The sequence below is a fragment of the Pezoporus flaviventris genome, unplaced genomic scaffold (assembly GCF_033815535.1).
Source record: "Pezoporus flaviventris isolate CSIRO_AGI_PZ_B2104156 unplaced genomic scaffold, CSIRO_AGI_Pfla_v1 ptg000225l, whole genome shotgun sequence".
NCBI lineage: Eukaryota > Metazoa > Chordata > Aves > Psittaciformes > Psittacidae > Pezoporus > Pezoporus flaviventris.
The window spans coordinates 739,756-764,061 of NW_026892773.1; the positions used below are offsets into that span (position 1 = coordinate 739,756).

At 62.5% G+C, this 24,306-nt stretch overlaps 2 protein-coding genes and 1 non-coding gene across 4 annotated transcripts; 2 read left to right on the forward strand and 1 right to left on the reverse strand.

Annotated features, from left to right (window-relative positions):
• Positions 1–162: 162 nt before the first annotated feature.
• ILF2 (interleukin enhancer binding factor 2) lies at positions 163–5,208 on the reverse strand. 2 transcript variants are annotated; one of them, XM_061442368.1, is made up of 14 exons: positions 5,133–5,208; positions 4,348–4,390; positions 3,872–3,913; positions 2,994–3,098; positions 2,679–2,756; positions 2,437–2,539; positions 2,292–2,357; positions 2,016–2,132; positions 1,821–1,899; positions 1,658–1,745; positions 1,516–1,577; positions 766–880; positions 603–693; positions 163–459 (listed from the first exon to the last, which is right to left on the reverse strand). In XM_061442368.1, the coding sequence occupies exons 1-14, from the start codon at positions 5,135–5,137 to the stop codon at positions 299–301; spliced, it is 1,155 nt and encodes a 384-aa protein (XP_061298352.1). In that variant the 5' UTR covers positions 5,138–5,208; the 3' UTR covers positions 163–298. The 2 variants fall into 2 exon arrangements, with proteins under 2 accessions (XP_061298352.1, XP_061298351.1); XM_061442367.1 differs by having other exon boundaries at positions 3,872–3,914; positions 4,331–4,390; positions 5,133–5,194.
• Positions 5,209–5,428: 220 nt separating this feature from the next.
• TRNAM-CAU (transfer RNA methionine (anticodon CAU)) lies at positions 5,429–5,500 on the forward strand. Its single transcript has one exon. It is a non-coding gene; the product is annotated as a tRNA-Met (tRNA).
• A 553-nt stretch (positions 5,501–6,053) lies between these two features.
• NPR1 (natriuretic peptide receptor 1) lies at positions 6,054–24,031 on the forward strand. Its single transcript, XM_061442339.1, is given in 23 exon segments — positions 6,054–6,756; positions 11,531–11,730; positions 12,587–12,700; positions 12,943–13,078; positions 13,585–13,676; positions 13,760–13,895; positions 13,978–14,062; positions 14,155–14,275; positions 15,801–15,875; positions 15,989–16,066; positions 16,188–16,292; positions 16,803–16,874; positions 16,963–17,122; positions 17,204–17,359; positions 18,497–18,665; positions 18,759–18,905; positions 19,879–20,071; positions 20,157–20,331; positions 21,910–21,927; positions 21,930–22,007; positions 23,719–23,787; positions 23,790–23,809; positions 23,967–24,031. Coding segments are annotated over 23 exon segments (3,135 nt in total). The 5' UTR covers positions 6,054–6,083; the 3' UTR covers positions 24,030–24,031.
• The last annotated feature ends 275 nt before the right edge of the window (positions 24,032–24,306 follow it).

Sequence of the window (24,306 nt, forward strand, 5' to 3'; positions counted from 1 at the left end):
CATGGAGATGGCCTCCAGGGTGAGGAGCAGGGGAGAGCCACAGTTGGCTGGGCAGAGCTGGAGGTGCTGTAATAAAGGAGGTGCTGATGGGCTGACGACTGCATCCCGGCCCCTTTCCCATCGTGGGTCTTTCACTTGAACCAACCAGGACGTGCTCCAAAAGGGGGGAAACGTTTTAATGGGCAGCTTATAAAAACACAGCCAAGGGAGAGGTCGTGGGCTCGTTCCTCTGCTCGAGTTCTAGCACAGCCTCTGCTCGGGGCACTGCAGCAGCCCCCAAGGCTTTCCATGGGCACCTTCACTCCTGTGTCTCCATGCTCTCCTCTTCCTCACCTGCAGCAGGTTCCTCTTGGTTCTCTTCTTCCTCTTCCCCTTCTTTCTTCTCTGGAGGCTTCTCATAAGCCTTCTCGGAAGGCGTCACTATCACCCCATCCCACGTGGACATCTCCGAAGCCAGGTCTGCAAACCCAACACGGGGTGGGGGCTTGGAGCCACACAGCCAAACCCCAGCCCCATGGAAGCCTTCCTGTTGCTCCAGGAGGCTTCCCAGCAGCTCAGTGAGAGCCCCAACGGTGCCAGGCGTTGGCCCCAGCCCCACTTACAACTGGCATCACCCTCTTGGCCAAGGATTTTCCTGTAGCCTCCATGGGAGAGGATGCGGACGAGGGTCTGCGCCGTGTAGCACACCATGTCCTGCACGGGAAGAGGGCCCGGTCAGGGCCCGGAGGGGTCCTGATCCCGTCCCACAGCAGGGCAGGAGCTCACCTGCTGCTCCAGGGTCATGACCGTGTGGACTCGGAAGTTCCCACTCTCACAGGGATCCGTGATGCCCACGGAGCCGGGGAGGAAGAGCCCCGCAGCCAGGATCTGGAGGCAGCGCCTATGGGATGAGATGGTCTGAGGTTAGGAGGGAGACCATTCCAGCATGGAAAGGTCCCTTCAAGCCCATCAGATGAGATGGTTTGAGGTTAGGAGACCATTCCAGCATGGAAAGCTCCCTTCAAGCCCATCAGATGAGATGGTTTGAGGTTAGGAGACCATTCCAGCATGGAAAGCTCCCTTCAAGCCCATCAGATGAGATGGTTTGAGGTTAGGAGACCATTCCAGCATGGAAAGCTCCCTTCAAGCCCATCAGATGAGATGGTTTGAGGTTAGGAGACCATTCCAGCATGGAAAGCTCCCTTCAGGCCTATAGGATGAGATGGCCTGAGGTTAGGAGGGAGACCATTCCAGCATGGAAAGCTCCCTTCAAGTCTATGGGATGAGATGGTTTGAGGTTCGGAGACCATTCCAGCATGGAAAGCTCCCTTCAAACCTATGGGATGAGATGGTTTGAGGTTAGGAGACCATTCCAGCATGGAAAGGTCCCTTCAAGCCCATCAGATGAGATGGTTTGAGGTTCGGAGTGAGACCATTCCAGCATGGAAAGGTCCCTTCAAGGCTATGGGATGCTGCTGCTTTCCTTGGATGTGTTCAAAACAGGGATTTCTAGGAGGGAAGGAAGCAGCCCCAGACCTGTAGGCGATGTTGAGAGCCAGGGGCTGCCGGGTGGGGTTGTTCATCACAGCGTAGTGGCCCTGCAGAGGTGAACACACAAAGAGGGCGTTGGGATGAGAGCCCGGGAACGCCGCTGCCGGCATTCCCGTCGTCTGCTCACCAGCAGGTCCAGGATCCAGGGCGTGAGGGGCTCGAAGCCGGGGAATCGAATCCTCAGGTCCTTCAGCAGCCGGATCAGGACCTTCACCCTGGGGCAGACAACGGGAAGGCGGCTCAGGAGAGGCTCTTCCAGGGCGGAATTCCCACTGGAGGCCCCAACTCACGTGGACTGCGACGCGTTCTCCTCGAACCAGCGCGCGTGCCTGATGGCAGCCAGGGCGCTCTGCAGCACCTTGATGTCCACTGCAAGTACAGCACAAAGGGTTGGGTTTAACGGGAAGGAGCACAGGGATGGGCCTTTGGGAAGCTCCCCGGGCCGCAGGAAGGGTTCCCCCCCGTGGGCAGCAGGGAGCCCTCACGGTGCAGCTCCGGGTCCAGCTTGCGCAGGTTGGGGGGCACCGTGGTGATGAGGATCTTCACCGTGGCGTCGGCCGAGCTGATCTCAAAGCCCGTCTCGTTGGTCAGCATGGTCAGGACTGGGGGCACAGAGAGAGAATTCCTCATGGAAGGGCTGGGGGGGGGGGACAGGACACCAGCAAAGGGGGCACATACCCCAGCTGGGCACCAGGGCTCAAGGGGTTTGAGCTGCGGTGGTTGCCCCCCTCAAGCCCATAGGGACGGAGGCCCCATCCCACCTTCACCAGGGTCCTGAGCTCGCAGGCTCTCCACAACTTTGTTCCCCAAGGCTGCCACAGCTTCCACTGGGAAGAAGGAGAAGGAGCAGGGGTGAGAGCAGGGCTGAGGCTGGCGCCAGGAGGAGGACACGTGGCCAGCACTCACGGGTGGGTAAGATCTTGAGGATCACCACCAGATCGGCCACGTTGTGGCCTGTGGTCATGGTCCCCTTCTTGTAGGAGCCCACCTGACGAACCTCCTCGATTTGCTGTGGGGAAGAGCAGAGCAACCATGAGGAAACGCAACCCACGGGCCACATCCGAGCATCCCTCGGAGGCAGGTTTGGGAGCAGGAACATGGAATTCCACACACACACCCCCCCATCTCCCCCCTGCTTTTGGCCTCACCACTTCGAACGTCCCCGGTGCCACGATCAAGTTGTCGATCACGTTGTTTATCTTGGTCACCAGGGAAAGGATGGAGGCCTGGAAAGGAAGTGCATGGAAGGGGGTGGTGTCAGTTCTGTCCGTCCCCCCCCTCAGAACACCCAGCACCACGCACACAGCCCTGCTCTGTAATGGAGACCCACACTGAAACCCCACTGCCCAAGGACCTCTGCTCCCGTAGCACCTGCAGGGTCCCTCCCCGAAGCACGCTGCAGCCCACGCTCCGGGCTCCCTAACCCCCTGCTCCCATGCAGCCAAAGGGCTCTGACCCAGAACCTGTTCGGCAGCGGTGGGAGCCAGGTCCTGGTTCCTCTTGAGCAGGGCCTCGCTGAAGGCGGTCTCATCCGCGGCCGGCTTCACGCGGGGAAAAGCCATTTCACACTGGAAAAGGGAGCAGGGATGAGCTCCATCCTGCCCCCAGAGCCTGGACCACACTGTGGTGCCTTCAGAACCACACTGTCACGTTGTCCTAAGGGAAGAGGGCAGCTCCCAGCATGCGGGCAGGGCAGGTCTAACGAGGAAGGGGTTTAGGGAGAGGGGTTTCAGTCCCTGGAACGGATGATTCAATGCATCTGTTTGCTCCGGATGTCACAGATCCTAAAGGGAAGACGTGGGGCGGGAGGAGGGAATCAGGTCCTCGTCTAAAGGGGGTACATGCACGTTGCTGCTGCTCCTTGTGAGGAAGCAGCTCTTCCCGGTGCGGGTGATGGGACACTGGAATGGGGTGAACGGAGCAGCTGCGCCTGCCCCATCCCTGGCAGTGCTCAAGGCCACGTTGGACACAGGCGCTTGGACCAGGAGGAGTTTTAAGCTCCCTTCCTCCCAACGCAGCGCGATTCCACCACTGACACAGCCCAAAGAGCCTGGAGAGCACCCGATGGGCCCAGCTCCAGGGTCTGGGTGACAAAGAGCTGGGGGTCCTGGGGTGGGGAGAGGCAGAAAAGCCTCACTGGAAGCACTGATTGTGGGTGCTACCCCACTGCATCCCAGGTAACACAAAGACTCCGCACAAGGCGATCTACGTGGGGTTGGTTACGGAACCAACAGCATCTCCAGCATGCTCCTTGCCTCCGGCTACCCTAAACCAACCCCAGCACACTGGGGGTTGTGGATGAAGCTTTACACGAGTTGTCCCCTGCACACAGCTTACTCACGACATAGAAATCAAAGGGGATGTGCGGCACAAAGGGCCGGAACCTAAAGGGATAAAAGAAGACAAGAACCAACTTTATCCTCTGATGGGGAAGGGGGGGATCCCAACCACCCCACAGCCCAGCCCGGAGACGCCGGAAAAGCCCTATAGAAACGGGAAAGGCTTCTTCTGAGCCCCGCTATCCATAGCTCAGCCCCACACCCCGGTGCCTACGGGCAATGGCCGCGCACCGGGGCTCCCCTGTGCCCACCGGCCCGGAGGGGCCGCTCCATTCCAACCCCCCCCCTCCCCATCGGTGCTCTACTCCTCATCGTTCTCCTGCACTACGCTGCCAGCTCCGTTCCCCCCCCCAATCCCGGCTCCTGCCGCCCCACAGCGCGGCCGCAGCGGCCGCGGGCCCCCCCCGCTAGGTCCTGCCGTGCTAAAGAGCCACCCTCGCTAGAGCAGAAGCCAGACTCGCCCACTGCCAGGGCCTCCCCTGGAACCAAAGCGTCCGCCGCGGCCTCTGCCTCGGTCGCCCCTGCGGGAGAGAGATGGGAACGGTGTTAACGGGGACCGGGACCCCCCCATTCCCATCCCTATCCCCATCCCATCCCCATCATCCCCATTCCCATCTCATCCCTATCGCATCCTATTCCCATCCCTATCCCATTTTCATCCCATTCCCATCCCATCCTATTCCCATCCCCATTCCCATCCCATTCCCATCCTCATCCCTTCCCCATTCACATCCCTATCCCCATTCCATTCCCATCCCGTCTCCCTTCCCATTCCCATCCTCATCCCTTCCCCATTCACATCCCTATCCCCATTCCATTCCCATCATCCCCGTTCCCATACCATCCTATTCCCATCCCTGTCCCCATTCCTATCCCATTTTCATCCCATTCCCATTCCCATCATCCCCATCCCATCCCTATCCCCATCCCATTCCCATCCTCATCCCATCTCCATCCCTATTCCCATCTTATCCCCATCCCATTGCTATCTCCATTCCCATCCCGTCCCCATTCCCATTCCCAGTCTCATCCTTTCCACATTCACATCCCCATGCCCATCCCGTCCCCATCCCTATTCCCATTCCCATTCCCATCCCTATTCCCATCCCTTCCCATTCCCTTCCCCATTCCTATACCCATCCCTTCCCCATTCCCATCCCCATTCCCGTCCCCATCCCCATTCCCATCCCATCCCGTCCCCATCCCCATTCCTATCCCCATCCCACCCCCATCCCATTCCCATTCCCATTCCCGTCCCCGCACCTCATGATCCCGCCGTGCCCAACAATGAGACCCCGCCGCTCTGCGCTGCCGGCACCACGCAACAACCTCTCCCCCTATTGGCTCACGCAGGTTTAGGCCCGCCCACTGCCAGCGCGGAGGTGACACGCTATTGGTTCAAGCAGATGTCGATCAAAGCGGGGAGGGGGGAAACAGAGCGGTGATGGCGCGGGTGGCCGCTGGAGGGCGCGCGATGGGCATTAACACAGCAGGGGGTGGTGCGCATGCGCAAAGCGGAGTAGGTACTTAGAGCGCTGATAGCAGCGGTGACCGCCAGCAGCAGAGTGGCGCAGCGGAAGCGTGCTGGGCCCATAACCCAGAGGTCGATGGATCGAAACCATCCTCTGCTAGCTTCTTTTTTCCCCTTCATTAACACTTTAATTAATGACATTCATTAATTTAATGTCATTTAATTAATGACATTCATCACACCCGCCCCCCCTCCCCATCGCACGCTTATGGGGCTCACGGTTCGTTGGGAGCGTCGGGGGGAGGCCGCGCTCCCCGTGTCCCCAAACCCCCAACTCGCGTCCGGTGGGGTGCGATGGGGCAGGGGGGGGAACCGGAGCAGCACCGCCCCGCGCTCACCTCCCCGTGGGTGCCCGAGCCCCATTGAACCCCGACGGGGCGGCTCCGTGGGGCGAGTTTGGGGGAGGTCCCAGCACCCCCTTTCCCATGGGGGTCCCATCCCTTAAACCCCCCCCCCCCCATTTAACACCCCACGGGTGCAACTTCCCGCACCCTCCACGGGGCGGCCCCGTCCCGCAGCGCTCCGCCGGGGCGGGCAGGAAGGGGTTAAGCTCGGTGTGGATGATAACGGAGGGGAAGGGGGGGGGAAGGAAGGGCTCAGCCCCGTTGTGCCGCTGGGTTGGAGGGCAGGAGGTGGGGGGGGGGGGGGGGGGGGCAGTCCCAAAGTCCCTTCTCCGTGGGGCGATGCTCGCGGTCCTGGCCGCGCTCTGCTGCGCGGCACCGACGGCGGCGGCCACGGCGCTGACTTTGGCCGTGGTGCTGCCCGAGCGCAACCTCAGCTACCCCTGGGCTTGGCCACGCGTGGGCCCCGCCGTGCGCTTGGCCGTGGGCGCCGTGAACGCCCGCTCCGACCTCCTGCCGGGCTTCACCCTGCGCTGGGTGTTCGGCAGCAGCGAGGACGGGCACGGCGTCTGCTCCGAGATGGCCGCGCCTTTGGCCGCCGTCGACCTGCAGCTCGCCCATCACCCCGCAGCCTTCCTCGGGCCGGGCTGCGTGTACACGGCGGCGCCGGTCGCCCGCTTCACGAGCCACTGGCGACTGCCGCTGGTGACGGCCGGGGCCGAGGCTCACGGCTTCGACGACAAACGGGAGCAGTTCGGGCTCACGACCAGAGCCGGTCCCAGCCACCGCAAGCTGGGCGAGCTGGGGGTGCAGCTCCACCGCCGCTTCAACTGGACCCGCCGGGCGCTGCTGGTTTATTGGGACGAGAAGGTCGACGACCGCCCCTACTTCTTCGCCGCCGAAGGGCTCTACGTGCAGCTGCCGGCCCTGCGCAACCTCACCGTGCTGGACGTGGTGTTCCGCGGCGGGGGGAACTTCTCCTTCATCATCCAGGAGATCAAGCACAAGGGGCGCGGTGGGTGCCGGGGATGGGGATGGGGATCGGGGTGGTGCGGGTGCGGGAGGCTGAAGGGGCTGCGCTCACCCCGTGCTGTGAGCAGCTGGGAGATGATGAGGGCGGCCGACAGCCCCTGTCCCATCCACATCCCCATCCCTATCCCTATTCCCATCCCCATCCCATCCCCATCCCTATCCCTATTCCCATCCCCATCACTATTTCCATTCCATCCCATCCCCATCCCCATCCCCATCCCTATTCCCATCCCCATCCCCATCACTACTCCCATTCCATCCCATCCCCATCCCTATCCCCATCCTCACCCCCATCCCCATCCCATCCCCATCCCTATCCCTATTCCCATCCCCATTCCCGTCCCCATCCCCATTCCCATTTCCAACCCCATTCCCCTTGACTTGGCTCTACCCAACTTTACATGGCTCTGCGCAGGCGTGTTGCATGACTGCACACATGGGTGCTGCCCTCACCCCGTGTTGTGACCCACTGGGGGCTGCTGAGCATGGCCACCGTTCCCATCTCTATTCCCATCCTCACCCCTATTCCCATTCCTATTCCCATCCCCATTCTCATCCCTATTCCCATTCCTATTCCCATCTCAATTCCCTTCCCATTCCCATCCCTATTCCCATTCCTGTTCCCATCCCTATTCCCATCCCCATGCCTATTCCCACCCCATTCCCATCCCAATCCCATTCCATCCACATTCCCATCCCTATTCCCATCCCAATCCCATTCCCATCCCCATTCCCATCCCAATCCCATTCCCATCCCCATTCCATCCCTATTCCATCCCCATCCCTATTCCCATTCCCATCTGCATTCCCATCCCTATTCCCATCCCAATCCCATTTCCATCCCCATCCCTATTCCCATCCCATTCCTATTCCCATCCCCATTCCTATCCATATTCCTATCCCAATCCCAATCCCATCCCCATTCCTATCTGTATTCCTATCCCAGTCCCATTCCCATCCCAATCCCATTCCCGTCCCTATTCCCATTCTATTCCCAGTCCCATCCCGTCCCCATCCGCTCCAGCCGGAGCCAACGGGTGGTGCCGGCGGCGCTGGCGCTGGGTGGGTGCCATCCGGCCGTGCCCAGTGGGTGCCGCGCTGGGGTTGGGGGGGGCGCGGCCGGACACCCCCCCCCCCAGGGCAGCTCCCTGGGGTCCCATTGGATCCAATGGATCCCGGGGGATTGGGGGCAGGCTCGGGGTCGCTCCATGGCCGGGGTCGGGCTCTGCCGGGATCGGGCCCGGGGAGGAGGAAGCGGAGTCGGGAAAACAGGAAACCTGGAACGGGCATGGGGGGGCAACGGGGGGGAAAGGGGGGCTCCCTGCGGCCCCTGCCCGGCACGGACACAGGGCATGGGGCGGGGGGGGCAGCGAGGAACATGGGAGCAGGGGACATGGGAACAGGGGACATGGGATGGGGCTGGGACATGGGATGGGGCTGGGACATGGGAGCAGGGGACATGGGATGGGACTGGGACATGGGAACAGGGGACATGGGATGGGGCTGGGACATGGGAACAGGGGACATGGGAGCAGGGGACATGGGAACAGGGGACATGGGAACAGGGGACATGGGAGCAGGGGACATGGGATGGGGCTGGGACATGGGAACAGGGGACATGGGAGCAGGGGACATGGGAGCAGGGGACATGGGAACAGGGGACATGGGAACAGGGGACATGGGAACAGGGGACATGGGAGCAGGGGACATGGGATGGGGCTGGGACATGGGAACAGGGGACATGGGAGCAGGGGACATGGGAACAGGGGACATGGGAGCAGGGGACATGGGAGCAGGGGACATGGGATGGGGCTGGGACATGGGAGCAGGGGACATGGGATGGGGCTGGGACATGGGAACGGGACATGGGAGCAGGGGACATGGGAACAGGGGACATGGGAACAGGGGACATGGGAGCAGGGGACATGGGATGGGGCTGGGACATGGGAACAGGGGACATGGGATGGGGCTGGGACATGGGAACAGGGGACATGGGAGCAGGGGACATGGGAGCAGGGGACATGGGATGGGGCTGGGACATGGGATGGGGCTGGGACATGGGAGCAGGGGACATGGGATGGGGCTGGGACATGGGAACAGGGGACATGGGAGCAGGGGACATGGGATGGGGCTGGGACATGGGAACAGGGGACATGGGAGCAGGGGACATGGGATGGGACTGGGACATGGGATGGGGCTGGGACATGGGAGCAGGGGACATGGGATGGGACTGGGACATGGGATGGGGCTGGGACATGGGAACAGGGGACATGGGATGGGGCTGGGACATGGGAACAGGGGACATGGGATGGGACTGGGACATGGGATGGGGCTGGGACATGGGATGGGGCTGGGACATGGGAGCAGGGGACATGGGATGGGGCTGGGACATGGGAACAGGGGACATGGGAGCAGGGGACATGGGATGGGGCTGGGACATGGGATGGGGCTGGGACATGGGAGCAGGGGACATGGGATGGGGCTGGGACATGGGATGGGGCTGGGACATGGGAGCAGGGGACATGGGATGGGGCTGGGACATGGGAACAGGGGACATGGGAGCAGGGGACATGGGAGCAGGGGACATGGGAGCAGGGGACATGGGATGGGGCTGGGACATGGGAACAGGGGACATGGGATGGGACTGGGACATGGGATGGGGCTGGGACATGGGAACAGGGGACATGGGATGGGACTGGGACATGGGATGGGGCTGGGACATGGGAACAGGGGACATGGGAGCAGGGGACATGGGATGGGACTGGGACATGGGAGCAGGGGACATGGGATGGGACTGGGACATGGGATGGGGCTGGGACATGGGAACAGGGGACATGGGATGGGGCTGGGACATGGGAACAGGGGACATGGGAGCAGGGGACATGGGAGCAGGGGACATGGGATGGGACTGGGACATGGGAGCAGGGGACATGGGATGGGACTGGGACATGGGATGGGGCTGGGACATGGGAACAGGGGACATGGGATGGGGCTGGGACATGGAAACAGGGGACATGGGATGGGGCTGGGACATGGGATGGGGCTGGGACATGGGAACAGGGGACATGGGATGGGACTGAGACATGGGAACAGGGGACATGGGATGGGACTGGGACATGGGATGGGGCTGGGACATGGGGACAGGGGACATGGGATGGGACTGGGACATGGGATGGGACTGGGACATGGGATGGGGCTGGGACATGGGGACAGGGGACATGGGATGGGGCTGGGACATGGGAACGGGACATGGGAACAGGGGACATGGGATGGGGCTGGGACATGGGATGGGACTGGGACATGGGAACAGGGGACATGGGATGGGACTGGGACATGGGATGGGGCTGGGACATGGGAACAGGGGACATGGGATGGGACTGGGACATGGGATGGGGCTGGGACATGGGATGGAGCTGGGACATGGGAGCAGGGGACATGGGATGGGACTGGGACATGGGATGGGGCTGGGACATGGGAACAGGGGACATGGGATGGGACTGGGACATGGGATGGGGCTGGGACATGGGATGGGGCTGGGACATGGGATGGGACTGGGACATGGGAACAGGGAACATGGGATGGGACTGGGACATGCGATGGGGCTGGGACATGGGAACAGGGGACATGAAATGGGACTGGGACATGGGATGGGGCTGGGACATGGGAACAGGGGACATGGGATGGGGCTGGGACATGGGATGGGACTGGGACATGGGAACAGGGGACATGGGATGGGGCTGGGACATGGGATGGGGCTGGGACATGGGATAGGGCTGGAGCTGCTGAGGGACATGGGATGGAGTTGGGGACATGGGCATATGGAATAGAGCTGGGACATGGGATGAAGTTGGAGCTGCTGCAGGACATGGGATGGAACTGGGACATGGGATGGGGCTGGGACATGGGATGGGGCTGGAGGTGCTGCAGGACGTGGGATGGAGCAGGGGATGTGGGATGGAGTTGGAGCTGTTGAGGGACATGGGATAGAGCTGGGGAACATGGGAACAGGGGATATGGGATGGGGCTGGGACATGGGGATATGGAATAGAGCTGGGACATGGGATGAAGTTGGAGCTCTGCAGGACACGGGGTGGAGCTGGGGAAATGAGGACAAGGGACATGGAATGGATCTGTGGAAATGGGATGGAGCTGGAGCTGCTGAGGAACATGTGATGGAGCAGGGGGATGGACACAGGGATGTCCCCGGTTGCCATAGGCAGGGATGGGGATGTCTCCAGTTGCCAAAGGCAGGGATGGGGATGTCCCCAGTTGCCATAGGCAGGGATGGGGATGTCCCCGGTTGCCATAGGCAGGGATGGGGATGTCCCCGGTTGCCATAGGCAGGGATGGGGATGTCCCCGGTTGCCATAGGCAGGGATGGGGATGTCCCCGGTTGCCATAGGCAGGGATGGGGATGTCTCCAGTAGCCATAGGCAGGGATGGGGATGTCTCCGGTTGCCATAGGCAGGGATGGGGATGTCTCCGGTTGCCATAGGCAGGGATGGGGATGTCCCCGGTTGCCATAGGCCGGGATGGGGATGTCTCCGGTTGCCATAGGCAGGGATGGGGATGTCCCCGGTTGCCATAGGCAGGGATGGGGATGTCCCCGGTTGCCATAGGCAGGGATGGGGATGTCCCCGGTTGCCATAGGCAGGGATGGGGATGTCTCCGGTTGCCATAGGCAGGGATGGGGATGTCCCCGGTTGCCATAGGCCGGGCCGCGGTGTCTCAGGGCTGCCGCCGTGTCCCCCCCGCAGTGGTTTACGTGTGCTGCGCCCCGGGCACGCTGCGGGAGCTGCTGCTGCAGGCGGAGCGCGAGGGGCTCACGCGCGGGGACTTCGTCTTCTTCTACATCGACATCTTCGGGGCCAGCCTGCAGGGGAGCCGCTTCCCCGAGCCCCAGCGGCCATGGAGGCGCGGGGACCGCCACGACGCGGCCGCACGCAGAGCCTTCGAGGTGGGTGACACCGGAGCCCAGCATGGGTGATACCGGTACCCATCGTGTGTGTGACACCAGTACCCATCATGTGTGTGACACCGGTACCCATCCTGTGTGATACCGGTACCCATCGTGTGTGATACCGGTACCCATCATGTGTGTGATACCGGTACCCATCGTGGGTGACACCGGTACCCATCATGTGTGTGATACCGGTACCCATCGTGTGTGATACCGGTACCCATCGTGTGTGATACCGGTACCCATCATGGGTGACACCGGAGCCCATCATGGGTGATACCGGTACCCATCATGTGTGTGACACCGGTACCCATCGTGTGTGATACCGGTACCCATCATGTGTGTGATACCGGTACCCATCGTGTGTGATACCGGTACCCATTGTGTGTGATACCGGTACCCATCGTGTGTGTGACACCAGTACCCATCATGTGTGATACCGGTACCCATCGTGTGTGATACCGGTACCCATCGTGTGTGATACCGGTACCCATCGTGTGTGACACCGGTAACCATCATGGGTGATACCGGTACCCATCGTGTGTGTGACACCAGTACCCATCATGTGTGATACCGGTACCCATCGTGTGTGATACTGGTACCCATGATGGGTGATACCGGTACCCATGATGGGTGACACCAGTACCCATCATGTGTGACACTAATACCCATCGTGTGTGATACCAGTACCCATTGTGTGTGACACCGGTACTCACTGTGTGTGATACCGGTACCCATCATGTGTGGTACCGGTACCCATCGTGTGAGCATCATGATGCAATGGGTGCTCCTCATTTGGAGGGTTGCAGTTGATGGCCCCGTGTCCCAGCTCCATCCGCTCTCCCCTTCCCAGGCTGTCACCATCATCACCTACAGGGAGCCCACAAACCCCGAGTACCGGCCCTTCCTGGCGCGGCTGAAGGAGGAGGCCATGGCTCACTTCAACTTCTCCATGAAGGACGGCTTGGTGGGATATAGGGATGGGAACGGGAAAGCTGAAGGGTGAAGGGAACTGGGATAAGGGACAAATCCTATAGGGTGGAGATGGAGCTGCTGAGGAATGCGGGATGGAGCTGGGGGCAAGGGGGTATGGGATGAAGATGGGGCATGGGATGGAGATGGAGGTGCTGAGGGCCATGGGATGGGGACGAGGGGACACGGGATGGAGCTGAAGCCGTTCCCCATGCCGAGCTGTCCCCATGCCCCCAGATGAACTTCATCGCCGCCGCCTTCCACGACGGGGTCCTGCTCTACGCACAGGCCCTCAACGAGACGCTGGAGCGCGGCGGCTCCATCAGCAACGCCACCGCCGTCACCCGCCAGATGTGGAACCGCACCTTCTATGGTGGGACCCATCCCATCCCCATCCCATCCCTATCCCATCTCCATCCCATCTGCATCCCATCCCATCCCATCCCCATCCCATCCCATCCCCATCCCCATCCTATCACATCCCATCCCCATCCCATCACATCCCATCTCATCTCATTCCATCCCATCCCAATTCCTCCCCATCCCATCCCCATCCAGTCACATCCCATTCCATCCCATGCCATCCCCATCCCATCCCATCTCATCTCATTCCATCACATCCCAATCCCTCCCCATCCCATTCCATTACATCTCATCCCCATCCCATCCCCATCCTCATCCCCATCCTCATCCCCATCCCATTCCCATCTCATCTCATCCCCATCCCATCCCATCCCCATCTCGTCTCATCCCCACCCCATCCCATCCCCATCCCACCCCATCCCCATCCCACCCCATTCCCATCCCATCCCCACCCCATCCCCACCCCATCCCCACCCCATCCCCACCCCATCCATACCTCCCACCTCTCACCCTCAGGCGTCACCGGCTTCCTGAAGATCGATGAGAACGGCGACCGGGAGAGCGATTATTCCCTCTGGGACATGGACCCGGTGCGGGGGGACTTCCAGGTGAGCCCCAACAGGGGAGCACCCCTCCCGTGGGGTGACCGGGGGCCTCCTCCCACCCGCTTCCCCCCTTCATCCCCCATCAGATTGTGGCCAACTACAACGGCACCACCAAGAAGCTCCAGATGGTGCCGGGCCGCGCCATCCATTGGCCGGGGAACGTGGTCCCCTCCGATGTCCCCCCCTGTGGCTTTGACAACAGTGACCCCCAGTGCCACAAAGGTGAGCGGGGTCCATAGAGGGGGGGACACAGGCCATGGACCCCCCCAACCCGGTCACCCATCGGCCTCCTGTCACCCTGCAGGCAGCCTGTCCACCCTGGAGGTCCTGTCCCTTGTGGTGAGCCTCATCCTCTTGGCCATCACCGTCACCTCCTTCTTCATCTATAGGTAGGTGCTGCTGTGCCCAGAGGTGGGGGGGATGGACGGGGTTTTGGGGTTGGGGGGGGGGGGGGTCTCATGGGGATGCTGCCTTGGAGCAGGAAGCTGGCGCTGGAGAAGGAGCTGGCGGCCGAGCTGTGGCGGATCCGGTGGGAAGATGTGCAGATGAGCAGCTTGGAGAAGCACCTGCGGAACGCCGGCAGCAAGCTCACCCTGTCCCTGGTGAGGTGGTGGGGAGCAGGCGGAGGGGTCAGGGTTTGGGGTGGTGGGGTCAGGGTTTGGAGGTGATGGGGTCAGGGTTTGGAGGTGATGGGGAGCAGGGTTTGGGGTGGTGGGGTCAGGGTTTGGAGGTGATGGGGTCAGGGTTTGGAGGTGATGGGGAGCAGGGTTTGGGGTGGTGGGGTCAGGGTTTGGAGGTGATGGGGTCAGGGTTTGGAGGTGATGGGGTCAGGGTTTGGAGGTGATGGGGAGCAGGGTTTGGAGGTGATGGGGTCAGGGTTTGGAGGTGATGGGGTCAGGGTTTGGAGGTGATGGGGAGCAGGGTTTGGAGGTGATGGGGTCAGGGTTTGGAGGTGGTGGGGTCAGGGTTTGGAGGTGATGGGGAGCAGGGTTTGGAGGTGATGGGGTCAGGGTTTGGAGGTGATGGGGTCAGGGTTTGGAGGTGATGGGGAGCAGGGTTTGGAGGTGGTGGGGAGCAGGCGGAGGGGTCAGGGTTTGGGGTGGTGGGGTCAGGGTTTGGGGTGGTGGGGTCAGGGTTTGGAGGTGATGGGGAGCAGGGTTTGGGGGTGGTGGGGTCAGGGTTTGGGGGTGATGGGGAGCAGGGTTTGGAGGTGAAGGGGATCAAGGTTTGGGAGTGATGGGGTCAGGGTTTGGAGGTGATGGGGTCAGGGTTTGGAGGTGATGGGGTCAGGGTTTGGGGGCGATGGGGTCAGGGTTTGGGGGTGATGGGGTCAGGGTTTGGAGGTGATGGGGAGCAGGGTTTGGAGGTGAAGGGGATCAAGCTTTGGGGGTGATGGGATCAGGGTTTGGAGGAGTTGGGATCAGGTTTTGGAGGTGATGGGGTCAGGGTTTGGGGGTGATGGGATCAGGTTTTGGAGGTGATGGGGTCAGGGTTTGGGGGTGATGGGGATCAAGGTTTGGGGGTGATGGGGTCAGGGTTTGGAGGTGATGGGGTCAGGGTTTGGGGGTGGTGGGGTCAGGGTTTGGAGGAGTTGGGATCAGGTTTTGGAGGTGATGGGGTCAGGGTTTGGGGGTGATGGGGATCAAGGTTTGGGGGTGATGGGTTCAGGGTTTGGAGGTGATGGGGTCAGGGTTTGGAGGTGATGGGGTCAGGGTTTGGGGGTGATGGGATCAGGTTTTGGAGGTGATGGGGTCAGGTTTTGGAGGTGATGGGGATCAAGGTTTGGGGGTGATGGGATCAGGTTTTGGAGGTGATGGGATCAGGTTTTGGAGGTGATGGGGTCAGGGTTTGGAGGTGATGGGATCAGGTTTTGGAGGTGATGGGGAGCAGGGTTTGGAGGTGAAGGGGATCAAGGTTTGGGGGTGATGGGATCAGGTTTTGGAGGTGATGGGGAGCAGGGTTTGGAGGTGAAGGGGATCAAGGTTTGGGGGTGATGGGATCAGGTTTTGGAGGTGATGGGGAGCAGGGTTTGGAGGTGAAGGGGATCAAGGTTTGGGGGTGATGGGATCAGGTTTTGGAGGTGATGGGAGCAGGGGCAGGCCTCATGCCGCTTCCCTCCCCATCCAGAGGGGCTCCAACTACGGCTCCCTGATGACCACAGAGGGGCAGTTCCAGGTCTATGCCAAGACCGCCTATTACAAGGTACCCCGGCCCGGGCTGGCCTGGCCCTGAATGCCCCCCCCTTTCCCAGCCCGGCCTGGTGCAGGGATATGGGGTGGGAGGCGCCTCCCCATCCCTTTGTGCCCCCCACCCAGGGCAACCTGGTGGCCGTGAAGCACCTGAACCGCCCGCGCATCGAGCTCACGCGCAAGGTCCTCTTCGAGCTGAAGCACGTAGGTGAAGCGTGCGGCGCCGTGGGGAGGGCTATGGGGAGGGCTGTGGGGCCGTGGGGAGGGCTATGGGGAGGGCTGTGGGGCCATGGGGCTGCTCCCAGCCCCTGCTCTCCTCTCTCAGATGCGGGATGTCCAAAACGAGCACCTCACCCGCTTCATCGGCGCCTGCACCGACCCCCCCAACATCTGCATCCTGACCGAGTACTGCCCCCGGGGCAGCCTGCAGGTACCCCAGGGACCACCTGCACCCATCGGGGTGGGGATGCTCCATCCGGCACCCATCGGGGTGGGGAGGCTCCATCCAGCACCCATTGGGGCTGGGGCTGCTTCCAGGACCCGTTGGGGTGGGGATGCTCCATTCAGCACCCATTGGGGTGGGGATGCTCCATCCGGCACCCATTGGGGTGGGGATGCTCCATCCGGCACCCATCGGGATGGGGATGCTCCATCCGGTACCCATTGGGGTGGGGATGCTCCACCCAGCACCCATCGGGGTGGGGATGCTCCATCCAGCACCCATTGGGATGGGGATGCTCCATCCGGTACCCATTGGGGTGGGGATGCTCCACCCAGCACCCATTGGAATTGGGATGCTCCATCCAGCACCCAATGGGATGGGGCTGCTCCATCCAGCACCCATCGGGGTGGGGTTGCTCCCTGGGTGCCTGGGCTGGGCGGAGCCGATGGGTGCTGGTCCCCATCCTGGCCCAATCCCTGTCGGTGCTGTGCTCCTCAGGACATCCTGGAGAACGAGAGCATCACCTTGGACTGGATGTTCCGCTATTCCCTCACCCACGACATCGTCAAGGTAAGAGCCCAATCCCAGCATCCCCATTCCCGACGTCGGGAATCAGCCGCAAGCCTGACCCCCCCCTCCCCTACCCCCCCCCCCCCAGGGGATGCAATTCCTGCACAACGGCGTCATCGTCTCCCATGGCAACCTCAAGTCCTCCAACTGCGTGGTGGACAGCCGCTTCGTGCTCAAGATCACCGACTATGGGCTGGAGAGCTTCCGCCTGCCCCCCGATGGGGAGGACACCCATGCCCTCTTCTCCAGTGAGCACCCAACCCTACCCCCCCCCAGCACCCAACCCCCGGGGTCCCCGCTCGCCCTCAGCACCCTTCTTGGTGGCACAGAGAAGCTGTGGACGGCGCCCGAGCTCTTGAGGATGGAGCAGCCCCCGGGCCGTGGTACCCAGAAGGGGGACGTCTACAGCTTCGGCATCATCCTGCAGGAGATCGCCCTGCGCAACGGGGTCTTCTACGTGGAGGGCATGGACCTCAGCCCCAAAGGTTGGGGGGCAGCAGGAGCTGATGGGTGCTTGGGCCTGACAATGGGTGCTTGGGCCTGACAATGGGTGCTTGGGCCTTCCGATGGGTGCTTGGATCTTCCGATGGGTGCTTGGACATTCCAATGGGTGCTTGGACCTTCCGATGGGTGCTCGGGCCTTCCGATGGGTGCTCGGGCCTTCTGATGGGTGCTCGGATCTTCTGATGGGTGCTCGGACATTCTGATGGGTGCTCAGGTCTTCCGATGGGTGCTCAGGTCTTCCGATGGGTGCTCGGGTCTTCCGATGGGTGCTCGGGTCTTCCGATGGGTGCTTGGATCTTCCGATGGGTGCTTGGGCCTTCCGATGGGTGCTTGGACCTCCTGATGGGTGCTTGGGCCTGACAATGGATGCTTGGATGTGCTGTGATGGGTGCTTGGACCTTCCGATGGGTGTTTGGACCTGACAATGGGTGCATGAACCTGACAATGGATGCTTGGGCCTTCCAATGGGTGCTTGGACCTCCTGATGGGTGCTTGGATGAGCTGATGAGTCCTGGGACCTGCTGATGGGTTATTGGATGAGCTGATGGGTGCTTGGACCTACCGATGGGTGCTTGGATCTACTGATGGGTGCTTGGATCTACCGACGGGTGCTTGGACCTACCGATGGGTGCTTGGATCTACCGATGGGTGCTTGGATCTACCGATGGGTGCTTGGACCTACCGATGGGTGCTTGGACCTACCGATGGGTGCTTGGATCTACCGATGGGTGCTTGGATCTACCTACGGGTGCTTGGACCTACCGACGGGTGCTTGGACCTACCGACGGTTGCTTGGATCTACCGATGGGTGCTTGGACCTTCTGATGGGTGCTTGGATCTACCGATGGTTGCTTGGATCTACCGACGGGTGCTTGGACCTTCTGATGGGTGCTTGGATCTACCGACGGGTGCTTGGACCTACCGACGGGTGCTTGGATCTACCGATGGGTGCTGGGACCTACCGACGTGTGCTGGGACCTACCTACGGGTGCTGGGACCTACCTACGGGTGCTTAGACCAGTCGATGGGTGCTTTGACCTATCGCTGGGTGCTGGCACCAGTTGATGGGTGCTGCTCCCCTCTGACGGGTGCTGCCCCCCCTCCGTCCCCCTCCCCAGAGATCATCGAGCGTGTGAAGAGCGGCGAGCGCCCCAGCTTCCGCCCCTCGGCCGCCGTGGGGTGCCAGCTGGAGGAGCTGGGGCAGCTCATGCAGCTCTGCTGGGCCGAGGACCCCCTGGAGCGCCCGGACTTCAACCACATCAAGGTGCAGCTCCGCAGGTTCAACAGGTACCGACCCCATCCCCATCCCCGGCCCCACCGCGGCGGGGGGCGGATGGACCCCTGTGGGTCCCCAGGTGGGTGCTGAGCCCCTGCCCGCAGGGGGAGCAGCAGCAACATCCTGGACAACCTGCTGTCCCGCATGGAGCAGTACGCCAACAACCTGGAGGAGCTGGTGGAGGAGCGCACCCAGGCCTACCTGGAGGAGAAGCGCAAGGCGGAGGCGCTGCTCTACCAGATCCTGCCCCAGTGAGCGTCCATGGGGGTCCGATAGAGACCCCCCGGCCACCGCGCTGTGGGGTACCACGGCAGCATCGCGCACGCGCACGCACACGCACACAATCCTGCCCTGCTGGGGGGGGTGCTGGGACGTGGGGATGGGTGGGTGGGTGTGGTGATGGGTGGGTGGGTGGTTGGACGTGGTGATGGGGGGGTGGGTGGTTGGACGTGGTGAGGGGTGGGTGGGTGGTTGGACAGGGTGATGGGGGGGTGGACATGGTGAGGGGTGGTTGGAGCTGGTGACAGGTGGTTGGACGTGGTGACGGGTGGTTGGACGTGGTGACGGGTGGTTGGAGCTGGTGACAGGTGGTTGGACGTGGTGACGGGTGGTTGGACGTGGTGACGGGTGGTTGGAGCTGGTGACGGGTGGTTGGACGTGGTGAGGGGTGGTTGGGTGGTTGGACATGGTGATGGGTGGTTGGACATGGTGATGGGTGGGTGGGTGGTTGGAGCTGGTGACGGGTGGTTGGAGCTGGTGACGGGTGGTTGGACATGGTGATGGGTGGTTGGACGTGGTGATGGGTGGTTGGACATGGTGATGGGTGGTTGGACGTGGTGATGGGTGGTTGGAGCTGGTGATGGGTGGTTGGATCTCCTGTGATGGGTGGTTGAACACGGTGATGGGTGGGTGGGTGGTTGGACATGGTGACGGGTGGTTGGAGCTGGTGACGGGTGGTTGGAGCTGGTGATGGGTGGTTGGACGTGGTGATGGGTGGTTGAACCTCCTGTGATGGGTGGTTGGAGCTGGTGATGGGTGGTTGGACGTGGTGATGGGTGGTTGAACCTCCTGTGATGGGTGGTTGGAGCTGGTGATGGGTGGTTGGACCTGCTGATGGGTGGCTGGACCTGCTGATGGATGCATCCAAGCACCCCTGCATGGCTGGGGATGCCTACAGCAGCTGTGGACAGCCCCCCCCCTCCATGTCCCATCCCCACCCCACAGCTCGGTGGCGGAGCAGCTGAAGCGGGGCGAGACGGTGCCGGCGGAGGCCTTCGACAGTGTCACCATCTACTTCAGCGACATCGTGGGCTTCACGGCGCTGTCGGCGCAGAGCACGCCCATGCAGGTGGTGACGCTGCTCAACGACCTCTACACTTGCTTCGACGCCATCATCGACCACTTCGACGTCTACAAGGTTTGGGGTGGGGATGATGGGGACCCCCGCATTGGGGGGGGGGGTTGTTGGGTGTTGTTGGCACCCCACGGCGCTCGGTCCGCAGGTGGAGACCATCGGCGACGCCTACATGGTGGTGTCGGGGCTGCCGGTGCGCAACGGGCGGCAGCACGCGCCCGAGGTGGCGCGCATGGCGCTGGCGCTGCTCGACGCCGTGCGCTCCTTCCGCATCCGCCACCGGCCCCAGCAGCAGCTGCGGCTGCGCATCGGGGTGCACACGGGTCAGTGGGGTGGGGATGGCAATGGGGAAGGCATGGGGGGCAATGGGGATGGGGGAGCCCATGGGGGGGAATGGGGATGGGGGAGCCATGGGGGGCAATGGGGATGGGGGAGCCCATGGGGGGCAATGGGGATGGGGGAGCCATGGGGGGCAATGGGGATGGGGGAGCCCATGGGGGGGAATGGGGATGGGGGAGCCATGGGGGGCAATGGGGATGGGGGAGCCATGGGGGGGAATGGGGATGGGGGAGCCCATGGGGGGCAATGGGGATGGGGGAGCCCATGGGGGGCAATGGGGATTGGGGAGCCATGGGGGGCAATGGGGATGGGGGAGCCCATGGGGGGGCAATGGGGATGGGGGAGCCCATGGGGGGCAATGGGGATTGGGGAGCCATGGGGGGCAATGGGGATGGGGGAGCCCATGGGGGGCAATGGGGATTGGGGAGCCATGGGGGGGAATGGGGATTGGGGAGCCATGGGGGGGAATGGGGATGGGGGAGCCATGGGGGGAAATGGGGATTGGGGAGCCATGGGGGGGGAATGGGGATTGGGGAGCCATGGGGCCAATGGGGATGGGGAAGGCATGGGGGGCAATGGGGATGGGGGAGCCATGGGGGGGAATGGGGATTGGGGAGCCCATGGGGGGGAATGGGGATTGGGGAGCCATGGGGGGGAATGGGGATTGGGGAGCCATGGGGGGGGAATGGGGATTGGGGAGCCATGGGGGGTGATTGCAATGGGGAAGCCATGGGGGGTAATGGGGATGGGGGAGCCCATGGGGGGGCAATGAGGATGGGGAACCCATGGGGGGCAATGGGGATGGGGGAGTCCATGGGGGGTGATTGCAATGGGGAAGTCATGGGGGTCAATGGGGATGGGGGAGCCATGGGGGGGAATGGGGATGGGGGAGCCCACGGGGGGTCAATGGGGATGGGGGAGCCATGGGGGGGGAATGGGGATGGGGGAGCCATGGGGGGGAATGGGGATGGGGGAGCCATGGGGGGGAATGGGGATGGGGGAGCCATGGGGGGGGATTGCAATGGGAAAGCCATGGGGGGCAATGGGGATGGGGGGGGAGCACGTGGGGGGGGATAGCAATGGGGAAGCCATGGGGGCAATGGGGATGGGGAACCCATGGGGGTCAATAGGGATGGAGAACCCACATGGGTCAATAGGGATGGGGACATGGGACCCATGTGGGTCAATGGGGATGTGTGACCAATGTGGGTCAATGGGGATGGAGAAGCCATGGGGGGTCAATGGGAATGGGGGACCCATGGGGGGCAATGGGGAGGGGGGAGCCATGGGGGCAATGGGGATGGGGGACCCATGGAGGGGAATGGGGATGTGGACCCATGGAGGGGAATGGGGATGTGGACCCATATGGGGTCAGTGGGGATGGGGACATGGAAGCCGTATGGGTCAATGGGGAGAGGGAACCCACATGGGTCAGTGGAGATGGGGACAGGGCCACAGCACCCACACAGGTCAATGGGCACCCAGCCCTCCCATGGACCCCAGGGGGCAGTGGGGCCATGTGGGGTGGGAGCTATGGGGGGTGCTCACTGGGTGCCCCCCAGGACCCGTCTGTGCCGGGGTTGTGGGCTCAAGATGCCCCGGTACTGCCTGTTCGGGGACACGGTGAACACGGCCTCGCGCATGGAGTCCAATGGGGAAGGTGAGGGCACCCATGGGTGCTGAGGGGCACCTATGGGTGGTGATGGGCACCCATGGGTGCTGAGGGGCACCTATGGGTGGTGATGGGCACCTATGGGAGCTGCTGGGCACCCATGGGTGCTGAGGGGCACCTATGGGTGGTGATGGGCACCTATGGGAGCTGCTGGGCATCTATGGGTGCTGCTGGGCACCTATGGGTGCTGATGGGCACCCTGGGGGCTGATGGGCACCCATGGTTGGTGATGGGCACCCATGGGAGCTGATGGGCTCCTATGGGTGGTGATGGGCACCCATGGTTGGTGATGGGCTCCTATGGGTGCTGCTGGGCTCCTATGGGTGCTGCTGGGCACCCATGGTTGGTGATGGGCACCCATGGCTGCTGATGGGCACCCACGGTTGGTGATGGGCACCCATGGGAGCTGATGGGCACCTCTGGGTGCTGATGGGCACCCATGGTTGTTGATGAGCACCCACGGGTGCTGATGGGCACCTATGGGAGCTGATGGGCACCCAAGCTTGTTGATGGGCTCCTATGGGTGCTGATGGTCACCTATGGGTGCTGATGGGCACCCATGGTTGGTGATGGGCACCCACGGCTGCTGATGGGCATGCATGGGAGCTGATGGGCACCCATGGTTGGTGATGGGCTCCTATGGGTGCTGATGGTCACCTATGGGTGCTGATGGGCACCCATGGTTGGTGATGGGCACCCACGGTTGGTGATGGACACCTATGGGTGCTGATGGGCACCTATGGGTGCTGATGGGCACCCACGGTTGGTGATGGGCACCCATGGGAGCTGGTGAGCACCCACGGTTGGTGATGGGCACCCATGGTTGTTGATGAGCACCCACGGGTGCTGATGGGCACCTATGGGAGCTGATGGGCACCCAAGCTTGTTGATGGGCTCCTATGGGCGCTGACGGGCACCTATGGGTGGTGATGGGCACCTATGGGAGCTGATGGGCACCCATGGGTGGTGATGGGCTCCCTATGGGAGCTGATGAGCACCCACGGGTGCTGATGGGCTCCTATGGGTGCTGAAGGGCACCTATGGGTGGTGATGGGCACCTATGGGAGCTGATGGGCACCCAAGCTTGTTGATGGGCTCCTATGGGTGCTGATGGGCACCTATGGGAGCTGATGGGCACCAAGCTTGTTGATGGGCTCCTATGGGTGCTGATGGGCACCTATGGGAGCTGATGGGCACCCAAGCTTGTTGATGGGCTCCTATGGGTGCTGATGGGCACCTATGGGAGCTGATGGGCACCCAAGCTTGTTGATGGGCTCCTATGGGCGCTGACGGGCACCTATGGGTGGTGATGGGCACCTATGGGAGCTGATGGGCACCCATGGGTGGTGATGGGCTCCTATGGGAGCTGATGAGCACCCACGGGTGCTGATGGGCTCTTATGGGTGCTGACGGGCACCTATGGGTGGTGATGGGCACCTATGGGAGCTGATGGGCACCCAAGCTTGTTGATGGGCTCCTATGGGTGCTGATGGGCACCTATGGGAGCTGATGGGCACCCAAGCTTGTTGATGGGCTCCTATGGGTGCTGACGGGCACCTATGGGAGCTGATGGGCACCCAAGCTTGTGATGGGCTCCTATGGGTGCTGATGGGCACCTATGGAGCTGATGGGCACCCAAGCTTGTTGATGGGCTCCTATGGGTGCTGACGGGCACCCATGGGTGCCGCCGCTCCCCCAGCCCTGAAGATCCACATCTCTGCCGCCACCAAGGCCGTGCTGGAGGAGTTCGGCTGCTTCGAGCTGGAGCTCCGGGGGACGTGGAGATGAAGGTGGGTCCTGCCCCCCCCCCCCCCCCCATGGGTGCCCCAATGGGGTCCATCCCCCCCTCCCCCATCCTCATCCCATAGCCCCGATGTTGCCATGGGCACCCTGGGACCCCCCCCCCCTCCCCCTTTGTCTGATCCCCCCCCCCCTCTCTCCCCATAGGGCAAGGGGAAGGTGAGGACCTATTGGCTGCTGGGGGAGCGGGGGGGCAGCACCCGGGGCTGACCCCCCCCCAGCACCCAGACCCCCGGGGGGGCTGCACCAGGCACCGCCTCCGAGCCTCCCCCCCCACCACCCCGGTCCTCAATGCGCCCCAATGCATCCCAGTGCATCCCAATGCATCCCAGTGCACCCCAATGCATCCCAATGCACCCCAGTGCATCCCAGTGCACCCCAATGCATCCCAATGCACCCCAGTGCATCCCAATGCACCCCAGTGCACCCCAATGCGCCCCAATGCATCCCAGTGCACCCCAATGCGCCCCAATGCATCCCAGTGCGC

What these genes read in the sequence shown, in the direction of transcription:
- ILF2 (XM_061442367.1), bottom strand. An exon ending in CACCGGGGACGTTCGAAGTG is followed by an intron (nt 2,540 to 2,678) that starts GTGAGGCCAAAA and finishes TCTTCCCCACAG; the next exon opens with CAAATCGAGGAGGTTCGTCA. An exon ending in AGCTCAGGACCCTGGTGAAG is followed by an intron (nt 2,133 to 2,291) that starts GTGGGATGGGGC and finishes CTGTGCCCCCAG; the next exon opens with TCCTGACCATGCTGACCAAC.